General features: G+C 35.2%; 2 protein-coding genes across 2 annotated transcripts; one reads left to right on the top strand and one right to left on the bottom strand.

Moving 5' to 3' along the window:
* Nucleotides 1-17: 17 nt before the first annotated feature.
* On the bottom strand, nt 18-2,123 carry LOC114538965. The gene is made up of 2 exons (XM_028559806.1): nt 727-2,123; nt 18-592 (listed from the first exon to the last, which is right to left on the bottom strand). The coding sequence occupies exon 1, from the start codon at nt 2,113-2,115 to the stop codon at nt 1,096-1,098; it is 1,020 nt and encodes a 339-aa protein (XP_028415607.1). The 5' UTR covers nt 2,116-2,123; the 3' UTR covers nt 18-592; nt 727-1,095.
* A 1,494-nt stretch (nt 2,124-3,617) lies between these two features.
* On the top strand, nt 3,618-8,889 carry LOC114538972. Its single transcript, XM_028559813.1, has 11 exons — nt 3,618-3,692; nt 4,113-4,182; nt 4,322-4,484; nt 5,339-5,535; nt 5,712-5,783; nt 6,617-6,679; nt 6,763-6,843; nt 7,090-7,146; nt 7,925-7,984; nt 8,307-8,354; nt 8,798-8,889. Exons 1-11 carry the CDS (start codon nt 3,651-3,653, stop codon nt 8,887-8,889), a joined length of 945 nt encoding a protein of 314 aa, XP_028415614.1. The 5' UTR covers nt 3,618-3,650.
* Nucleotides 8,890-11,781: the final 2,892 nt, after the last annotated feature.

Below are 11,781 nucleotides of genomic sequence, written 5' to 3'. Positions count from 1 at the left end.
TTATGCTGTTGCTCTTGTGATACTATTATATTCACATTCTTATGAGTTAATCCACTTTATCAATTTTCAACACCCCATATGAAACTTTATCTCTACTGCATGCATGCATAGACAATCGTGCGAGGTATGAACTTTCTATAGAGGACTGCATGCGATAATAGATTATAGATACAAACTAAGCTTTCAAATTTACAAAATGTTCGAAACAAATTATGTAGATCTCAAACGTGGCTACTTTATATTGACAAAAGCAGGACCGAAATTAGATTCGAAAATTAAGGGGGAAGCATATATTTTCATTCTACCAATCTGTCCGACTGTCCGACAGATTAAGAAATCCGTTGGGCACAAGAGAATGTATGAATACGCATCCCCTCCACAATTATCACGCTAATTTCGGCCTACAAAAGACTGCATGATCTTACTTACCGGCCACTGTTGAGCCTTTCAATGAAACCAAATTCCGTGCTGGAAAACATTGCATAAAACATTCGGCTGTGAATAGCGAGACTTTAATATTCTTCCCATGACATTCAAACTGGCACTTCACTGACGCCTTACAAGCCAACAATTCATCAAGCAATATAGACAACTATAGCCAAATGAATAAATAAAGCCACAGCATAACACTGTAATATCTACGTACAACATTTCCATGCAAGGCACGCAGCCACGCACTTCTATAGCGCTCACAACCAAACCTAAGTTCAAAATGAAATGCTATACCTAGAGGTCGTCAAATAAATACACGACTTGACACATGACAAACGTCTCATCTTGATTATGTCGCAACAGTGTTACCCAGCACTCGTGCTATTTTTGGCGTACTCGGACTATAAGGTTTCCATGTATGTAGTCAAGTCCTAGTAGAATTTGCACGGGCGGACTGCATGTTGCTCATCACGTAAAAAATCGAAAGACAGGGTTTTAGTTATACCACCAGCATTATTGAAGGAAAAACTACATTTTTCCAAATGATTTATGATCATTTTATGATCATTTTATGATCATTTTATGATCATTTTATGATCATTTGGCCCAAACAATTTATCATCATTTGGCAAATTTATAGGTAGCTATATATAGCTATTCTGTTTAAAAAAACATAGTATTGAGATAATCTAACAAGGAGTTTTCAGTATTACTTTCAATGAATCTCTGAGGATTGTCTCGCAAATATGCAATACCGACTGCTCTAACTTCTAAATGGCGCTCAGGGTCACCATATAACTGATGAGACACCGCTCGAAAGAAACAGTCGCCACCCCCACCAACATCACATGGTATTAACTGATAGCGTCTTAGCCTTTGTGCTAACACTATATTTGATGGCAGAACAATGTTGGTATTTTTAACAGGACCAGGATTTAATTCAATATCTCCTGACAACAACAGTTTATTTTCACATATGTTATACTGACAGAGAAAACTGCTATTTTTGTTTATTGATTGATTGCATAAAGAATGTTTTCTAATTTTATGCTTTCTCTGAACTAAATTAACGGATGGTCTAATATATGCAAATGACTGAAGAAATGTATGTTGCGTATGCATAAATTGAAAACAATATTCCTTGAAATTGCCCACTAGTTTGTTTAAAGTAGAAGACTTGGGTGCAGACATTAGCAAGTAACGCTTTAGAAGTGGTCTATTTTTCCTCTTTCTCATAGCTAATATTATTCGCTTCAAAGGTAATCTAGAAGGCTCGCGATCTCTTCTAAATCGTTTCATATTTGGTTGACTTAATTTTCTTGCACAAGATCTCACAGAAAATCGATAATTACATTTACACACACAGCGATCTGAATTTATACATTTAATACAACTACTGTGGACAGGTCTTGAATGTAAAAGCTTACGTTTCTGAGATTCTAATTGCATTGATCTCCGAAGAGATTGTTCAATTGTTCTCCAAAGAGATTGATTTGCCCTCCGAAGAGGTTGTTTTGCCCTCCGAAGAGGTTGTTTCGCCCTCCGAAGAGGTTCATAAGTCCTCTGAAATGGTTTAGCCCTAAGACGTAGATTCTTTCGTAAAGTATAAATTATCGATCCATGCAACTCACAAAATATACTAGAAGTACCGTCATTCGCACTGGTTAAAATATTAGAATTCATGATTAAAATACTTACTATGTCAGGATATACGGTCGTTCCTAGTTGCTACAAAATCAAAAGCCTTTTCAACTTCCAAGCAAAAAGTGCCAAAACGACAGATAAAAATCAGGACTGAGCTATAGATTATAGAATCGAATACAATCACTGAAATCACTGCTTTCTGCCCGTTTCCATGTGTTTACTGTTCAGCCTGCGAACGGGCATCGTAGCATTCCTGACGTAATCTTTCATAATACTAGCCGTTTATTGGATAGAAGTGAACAGTGAACAGTGAACAGTGAACAGTGAACAAGACGATAGCAATATATCTGCTACGCAGATACAAAAACCAAAACGGCAAAGCCATAAAAATTGTTTTAATTAGCAAATCCGTCATAAGTTTCCAAAAGTAAAAAAAAATGAAAAATATGTTTTCTATTAATTGGAAACAACCCCTCCATTTCGTAGCACTAAGGGCTGTACATGATCAAGGGTATAGGGACAACTTTACCAAGCGTTTACTATCCCCTAGTTTTTGCGCAGGCACCGGTAGGAAAAGTTAGTCCCGGAGGCCGAGACAAGGTGTTTACATGGATAAACGTTGTCCCTACCATGCACTATAGGGTTATCCTCTTTGGTAAACAGGATGTCCCCCACCTACCAACCGAGGCGGTGAGTGTAAAACCTTTCATATAAACACTTGCATATAAACATATATAATAAATGCTCCAACGAATTTGTCTATTAGAAGTTTTATATTATATATTGGATATTCGAATTCGAAGCTTTCAACTATAGAACATTCTATATTTCCATTTTTCATGTGTGTTTCAAGCAAAAAACGAACATTTATTCGTTCAGTTTCAAATATTTATTTACTCAAAGTATTTCGTTAAAGGTTTGTTTTTATCGTGCATTTGCAAAATGAATAAAATACAGTGCTATAATCACCGAAGCAGTTGTCACCGCGGTATATTCATTCGTCGCAAATTATCTATAGGTCAAGCGCATGTGGGAGCTGATTAAGGCGTTATTTACTTTTCATTTAATTGACTTTATTTTTCAGTTGAAAAATGTACTATATTTTATCTCATAAACTATATAAAAAAGTATTAATGGAAATTGAACTGCAATATTCATATATATAGTCTATATTCGCTACTTAGCTAATTTGGAAGTTAGAGATCATGCATACATATATAATTATATATATATATATATATATATATATATATATATATATATATATATATATATATATATATATATATATACGAACAATTTTCGATGATTAAACTGCAGCGGAAGGTCATTCCAAGCCACAACTCCCCGTAGGCAAATTTTCCATTTATTTTTAATTGATTAGGTAATGTTAAATGAAGTATCGAATTTGTCCTAGTAAACATTTCTGTTAACTTTGGTAGCATGTTATTTCTATAACTTAGAATCGCTAAGTTGACGTTTTCTAATTTAGAAACTCCATTTCCCAAAATTTTCTAATTTAAAACTCCATTTGCCTTTGGTGTTTTTGTGAAGAACTTGCCAAACGACCAACCATGTCAGACGACCAAGGAATGCGATCAACACGCAGAAACAAGGTAGCGTTTAAAATAAAAGTATTTATATTATATGGACATGCATGGGTGTTCTACCGTATAACACTCATATTTTCCATATTTCACCAGTGAAAAATAAAAAAAAATATGTAATGGGTGTTTTTTGTTTTACAGCTTTGTTTTGTTTTATTATTAATAATTTATTGAGTTTCTTCTCATTTTTGTCCATAATAAACGGAACATTCGCTGGAAGATATGGATTTTTCATATGTTCTCTTGTCAAAAAAAAATCTCACTCATTCCATGCGCTCACTCGTTTTTACTACTCGAACACACAACCCATATTTTCTTGCAACCGTTTAATATCCTATACCGCCCCAGATTGAGCACCACCCCAAAATGAGCGCGCCGCATTTGCGATTACTGCAGCCTAATATTAAGAGGGCATTTTATATCTTATAGAGAAAAGGACAATTCTCCCTACCTAAAGACGAAGAACACCTCGAGGAAAGATACATCGATGATGATATCGGTACTAAATCAGTATAATTTAATTTTCTTGACCGGCAGACCGGCCCATATAGCAATTGCCAGCTACGCTTATATCATAAACTTTATACATATAATTATCAAGTCATTCTATTTTTCCATTTTATTATTCCATTTTTCAGGTCGAGGAGTTTTTACCACAAAAACATTCTCCAAAGGGGATTTCCTTCTAGAATACAAAGGGGAATTAATTTCTCAAGAGGAAGGTTACATTAGAGAGAAGAATTACCCTGACGACCTTGGAAGCTTTCTTTTCTTTTTCCAACAAGGAAATGCCTCATTGTGGTATGTTCAGGCTAATAACGTCCATCCAAGCACTGCTTCAACATTTAGGACTGCTTTTCACTTACGCGATTTTCATACGCACGTACACGCACGTAAAAGTCTAAATCCTTATATATGTCATAAAGCCAGATGAATATATCGAAAGAACCTAGTTTTCCGTATATTTTAGTATGCAATTGTTGATCCATGTGTTAAATATAATCAAAATTTGGAAGCATTTAAATTTTTCTGCGCGTAAAAAAACGAGACAGTGGAAGGCAGCCCTTAATAAGTGTTTGAATAATTTGCTTGAAATATATTTTTAAACAATGAGTATTGTACGTGCTCTTTCGTTGAACCTAAATTACTACATTGGCTCGATCGTCATGTTTGCTGTGACTGTTTTAAATTCAGGCTTAGGTGTTTCTTTTTGAAAGTGCTACACCTACGCGGCCTGGAGCCGAAGAATGTCGCTTCTATAAACAAATTCTCCTGAAAGGTCGAAATAAGGTCATTTTATTTGAAAATCCAGTCTTTCAACTAGTGCAATCATTTCGGCAGGATAATAATTATTTTCTTCCAAAAAACTTCCATTGTTCTTATGCACGGTAAATGCCTCAGATGCACAAGCACAATTATAGTACTTTGAACTATAGATGTCCAAGTTGAAAATTAATCAATCTTCAATGAACTTATACAATTGTTTAGTTTTTGTTTCACTGCATGATATCTTTATGAATTCTGATGCATTGATACGCCTTAGCAGCAGTTGGTACAATTGCGGGTTGAAATGCGTGTTACTATAAACGAGTTTTATATACACACAAAATTCCAACTATGGACTCTTATGTATATTAACTAAAATTATATTACAGTGTCGATGCAACTCATTCAGACGGACTTGGAAGACTGGTTAATGATGCCGAGGCAAGAGTGGCGAATTGTCTGATGAAAAGACTCATCATTAATAGTCAACCTCACTTGGCAATTTATGCTAAGAGGGATCTATGTAAAAACGAAGAGTTACGCTACGATTACGGTGTGAAGGACCTTCCATGGCGAATTCAAAAGGGTATATAAATGACATAAATTAAACTTGCATGTCTTTTATAGCTCAACCGAAATGAGTGACAAACTTAGCAAACTTGACAAACCATTTTATACGGTCTGAAGAAAACTTATACTTTTTTAAAAATTGACCACTGGATTCAAATTATTATAATTCTAATTAACCATTATACCCTACAGACCGATTAAAACACAAACGAGAAAAATTCACAGGGCTAACGATCGCAGAGAAGGCAAATGAAAGTGCCAAAGGTTGGTTAGAATAACTGAAAAGATAGAGTTTATATTTACTTAGCAAACATGCATCTTTGAAGCCAATTTGAAGCCGAATTGAGCACCAGAGTCCCTTTCTATTCTTTTTCGGTGCGATTGCCAGCAGTGGCGTAGCCAGCATCATTAATTGGGGGCATATATTCATATATATATTCATGTTAGAAGACTGTAAAGACGATTGATTTGAAAAGAAATTAATCCTGCGTATCGTGAATATATGAATATGCCCCCCCCCCAACTAATGTTCTGGCTACGTCATGCACCGATCGCCAGCCGTGAAGGCAAAAAATAAAAATAGACTTCATGGCACCATGGTTCCTAATTGGCTTCAAAGGTGACCACCAAGTTATAGTCCCAGTTCACATAGAGCACCCATGGTTTCTCCTTGTGCCTTAGGGCGTTATTTTCATATCGGGGTACTGTAAAATCTTGTAGTAACGTTATCTAATAGAAGATTATAGTCAAACTCAATATTGCAAAATATCATTATTATAATATTCATATTTCGATAATAAAACAATGCAATGAACTGTTTTTAAGTAGCATTCAGTGAGTATAAACTATAACGCAGAGGACGCCGGAAGATCGATAAAAGACGATAATTGGGGGGGGGGCATATATATTCATATATTCAAGTTCACAGACCGTAAAAACAATCGATTTCAAAAGAAAGCAATAATGCAGAACTCGAATATATATGAATATATGCCTCCCCAATTATCGATGTTGCGGCGTGCCTGCTATAACGAACATTGCCTGGTACAAGACTTTTAGTTTCTGTAAAAGCTTATTGAAAATACGCTGATTTGTAGACCAACAAAATGAGGACACTCCCCTCGGATCCATGGTTATTGATGATCATGCTCAAGTTACTAGTAAGTAGTTGTTAGTTTAATGCACGACATTTACGCCTAGATGCAGTTAAAGTAGCATTAATAAAATTTTTCTACGTTTGCAGGCCAAGCGAACAACCAGAGTAATATTTCGTGTGTCACGCCTGTGTTTCCACAAAGGCATTTGGAGGATTATGTCATTACACGTATGTGATTGCTCATGTAATTTCACAATTGAAACTTTTCTTAACCTGTATCTGAGGAATATATAAAAAAATAAAACAAGGGCAGCAGCTACTTTCATGCATGCAGTAAAACTAAGCAATATCAGATAAGTTGATAAAAAAGCAAGCCATTGCTGTTAGCCATAGAGATTTCATACAGAGGTGACATTTAGTTGTTGTTAATTGTTGGGTGCTCATTTGAAATATTTTTATAACTATGTAACGAAGCCTACACCCATGACGAGTCTGTCGCCTTGGAAACAGACAATCATGTCCTGGTTGCCAGTAAGTGTTGTAAATTTAATGTACGTTATAATATACATTCTCGGACAGGTATATATGCCGTGGCGTAGCGAGCCCGACAATTTAGTCATGCTATGCTAATATTTTGGTGTTCATTGACTGTGAAAACAATGAATTTCTAAGGAAATGAATAATGATAATAATATAAAATTTGCGTAGCATGACTAAATCGTCAGGCTGGCTACGCCACTGTATATAGATGTAAAGAGGGGCGTAGCTAGAACGAGAATCGGAGGGCGAGGCTGTTTATTCAGATATCTATTTCTGTCCGATGGATTTCTTTTGTAACACTTACAAAAGAAATCCGTCGGCCATGCCCTGAATATAAACTGGATGTGAAAATATTTCTTCCAGAAAAATGATATAAATGTAACGTTCTCTTAACTCTGAACAGCTACGGCTACTTAATTGACGAGGCAAAATAAACTAATGAAAAGAAATCAGTTTAATATTTAAAAACAAAGTATAGCTGCATGTATACTGCATGCACAGCTTAACGAGAAAATGATCCAAATATTCGTGCATTCACATTAGTATGTCTGCTTTACCTCGAATGACCAACTTGAAGAGGCTTAAAGTTTTTAACAAAACAAACCGATTTTAATTATGAAAGGTCCATCATGTATGTCCACAAAAATTAACGTAAATTATAGCACCCGTTACCTTTTGATTATAACTCCCGTCTATATAGTGTGACCTCTGGTTAGCCTTAGTAGTTGTGTATTGAAATTTTCATTGAAATTTACCTTCATATATGTAGAACAAGAAAATGACGATGCGACAGTTTCCAACGAAATAGATGACTACGCTCAGATTACATGTAAGTAAAAAGTGTACATTTAATGCATTCTATAAACATTTGTTTTTAAGGGGAATTTGTAGCCACCTTAGCTGAAGCCAGAAATGAGTGGCAGTCATGCATAGCTAAATAGCTATATTCACAGGAAAACGCGAAAAAATAAACGCAGCCATATATTTGTGTCTTGTGCACAATAATGACAATATCATTGTTCACGAATCCGCAAAAAGTAGCCACCCTATCTTCCCTTGATATTTGTCTCGTATACCATCTATATAAATCTATATAAGTAAAAAATAAACTTATAATGACACTGCCATTACTTTTTTGCACAATTATAAAGCACTGTCAGTGATTGATAAACAAGAGAAATTAAAGGAAAGTGTCATTGGTAGGTCTCAACAAGTTTTAAACCAGTCAAGATATATATATATATATATATATATTATATTATATATATATTATATATATATATATATATACACCCGTTTGCAAAAACGTTGGCCGCAGATAGATATATAGATAGATACTCGAAATCTAATTAGAATTGCATATGTTGTGTAATCTGATTGAAATCCCATGCAAATGTGATTATATGCATTTCTATACCAGATACATATGAAATATAACGGCACATCAACTATAACTTATATATCTGCATGCTGCCAATTCACAATATGGCATTAAAAAATTACGTTACACGTATTGTTTGATCGAAAGCTTATGGTAACGGTTTAATTCCTAAGATAACGTTATATTGTTATTTATAAAATGTTTTCCTTTAGGAATATGTATCATACATTAAAAAGTTTATGCTTATATACTATAATATAGAACAAGAAAAAGACAACTCTGCTACCGGTGCAGAATTTTCCATGGAAATTGATGGGCAAATCCAGCAGAGTAAGTTATATACAAGAATATAAATTATAGTTATATATTCCTCTTTAGCAAAGATTATTGCATCAACGTTACACCACGGGAATTGAATATATTCGGAGTATATACATTCAATAGTGTAAGCAATTATTCTTACGCGGTACATCAGTGCATGTGATTAGCTGGTACAAGGTAATGTACATAATTCATATAATTCAATATATAAATATATAATATAAATGTTTACGTACATGTAGAACACCATAATGAATCTACTATAGTTTCCATGGAGATCGATGATCATTCCATGCAGATTACCAGTAAGTAAACGTTGTAACTTGACTAAAAAAGATAAACAATCTGACATTTTTTGCACTTCGTAGTATACATGTAATTTCAAACTTTAGATATAACAGATGATCAGTGCCATGTTTGCTTTGGGGAGGTATCGGGGGCACATATGTGCGCATCATGTCATCGTGCTGTCCATGTATTTTGCGGTGTTGGAATAGGGCCAGAAGGCTATGGGCAAGAAGTAAGGTGTTTCAAATGCCAGAATACGGGTGAGTGAACGTGAGTTAATTGAAAAAATTCCATTCGGTAAAATTCCTTTAGGTTTATCCAATTTATATTCGCTCTAGCACTTATATATCAATTATATACCTTTTGACAAAAAATCCTTGGTTTAAAGACAGAACAAAGAACAACAAGAGACAAGTGCTGCATATTTAATATCACAGGACATTCACTCCGATCGCTTACCATATCATAAATAGGACACGCGCAAAGAACATTCTGACTTGAGTAGCATAATAATAGTTAATTAAAAAAAATGAAATTAACAACAAAAATAGAATTTTTGAGAATTTTGCACTCAATGCTGAATATCGCATTATACAACTATTTGTAAGGTTAACCTAGCTATTCCTTGTCAATTTAATTTGTTTTAATAAATTAGTGCTAGTATTCCCTGCCCGAATTTGTTCCTTACGTGAAGTCGGTTTATATAATTATGCATTATTCTCTCTATTTTGCAGATAATTTACTTCATCCAAACGAAACTGGCCCAGGTCCTAATTCTAAAATTGAGGTATTTTAACGCGTTTTGGGCATTTTGCCTTTCTATTTTGAGCTCATATTTTAGAAATATGCACGAGAAAAAGAATATGGTACAAAAATGGAAAGCGAGTGCATGCAACTTATAATTACAACATAAAAAGTACTAAATATATTTTATATAGGAAGAGAGCCAAAGTTCCAGTGACGAGTATGTACCTAGCACAGATGAAGAAGGTATGCATCAGGTCATGTGTATCGCAAAATATCGGGCAAAATACTTTTCGCACAGACGTCGTAGTCGGTTAATAAGCCTAAGTTTAATATTTTCTTTTTAGACAAAGATTCTGAGTCTGAAGATGACGATGAGTATGCATTTAAAGGTACACATGCTAGTTTATATATAAAAATTGTAGGAATAAAAACTATAAACGCTAAGAAATATTCAAGGGAAAAATACCACATAGCTATAAGTCGTATCGGGATATTGCTTATTTATCTCTTGCAATTCTGAAGAAACTGTTTAAGACAGTAAATGTACGATGTCTTAAACTAGCTAAATCTATAAGATTATTACAAATCAAACGTCTCAATGAAACGACTCACGGATGCACGAATAGCCGATTAATTGGTGGCTAGTAGACTAACCAGATAAACAAGTTGTTAATACTAAGCGCGCAATGCAGGTTGGCCGAGTAAATGGTACTAAAGAATGCGAGAAATGCCTCCCTGATACTCCTATACGGAGTATCCGTGATTCAAAAATGAGTTCTAACCTTACCGGAAAATATTTTTCAAATCTCTTAGATGGAACAGACAAGTCCCTAATAAGAACTGACAGCAGCGCTAGTGAAGCAATCAAGAAATCTGGAGGTAAATTAATTTTATAGTGCATGTCAATTGATGCTTGCAATCCTCTCTATATAGACATAGTCCAAGTCCTTACAATTTTCCAACCAGTCAGATAACGTCTTGTCATGTCAGCGCCGTAGTCAAGAAATTTTAAGAAATTCTTTGTTGATCAATCTTTCTTTTTATCTGCATGTAGTGTATATAATGTCAAGCAGTGAAAAAGATGGAAGAAGAGTATACGACAAAAAAAATGCCTGCTACTTTTGTGAGAAGGAATTTGGCAAGCTTGGTCGACATCTCTTCCAAGTCCATAAAAATGAAAAAGAAGTGGCAGAAATTGTAGCTCTCGAAAAAAACGACAGAACGCGCCAGTTGGTACTAGACAAATTGTGTCGCCTTGGTAATTTTAACCACAACTTGAAAGTGTTGGAGGTTCATGAAGGTGAACTAAAGGTAATGCGGAGACCAGGAGAAAACGAAGATAAAGACCCCTCCAATTACTTGCCCTGTCAGTTTTGTCATGGTTTCTTCCAGAAAAAGGATCTATACCGACACTGCCCAAAATGTCCTTTCGCTCAAGAAATAAACCACACCATGAAATCCAAGAAGCTGCAGCATGCGGGAAGATTGTTGTTGGCAGCAAATAAATTTCCATCCGGTGCTAGTCAACAACTATCAGATAACGTCTTGGCAATAATGGCGATGGATGATGTCAGCGCTGTAGTCAGAACTGATGAAACAATCCTAAGGGTGGGCTCCACACTAATAGAGAAACGCGGCAATGAAAAAGCTGTGGAAGTTTCACAACAAATGCGTATTCTTGCCCGATTGCTCATAAAGGTTAGAGAGTTATGTTGTGTTCCAACTTTATCGCTTGAGAAGAGTTTGACGCCAGCACAATTTGATAACCATCTTGCCAGCGCAAGATATCTTGGTGGATACACAGGAGCACCGAACACCAGTGCGGATCGTTTCAAATCCCCGTCGACAGCTGCCAAATGCGGATATGCCTTAAAAAAAGCGGCGTATGT

This window comes from Dendronephthya gigantea, unplaced genomic scaffold (genome assembly GCF_004324835.1).
Source record: "Dendronephthya gigantea isolate DGI-Jeju-01 unplaced genomic scaffold, DenGig_1.0 000192F, whole genome shotgun sequence".
Classification (NCBI taxonomy): domain Eukaryota; kingdom Metazoa; phylum Cnidaria; class Anthozoa; order Malacalcyonacea; family Nephtheidae; genus Dendronephthya; species Dendronephthya gigantea.
Note: the sequence above shows the minus strand (reverse complement) of the source record. Positions and strands in the feature narration are given on the sequence as shown.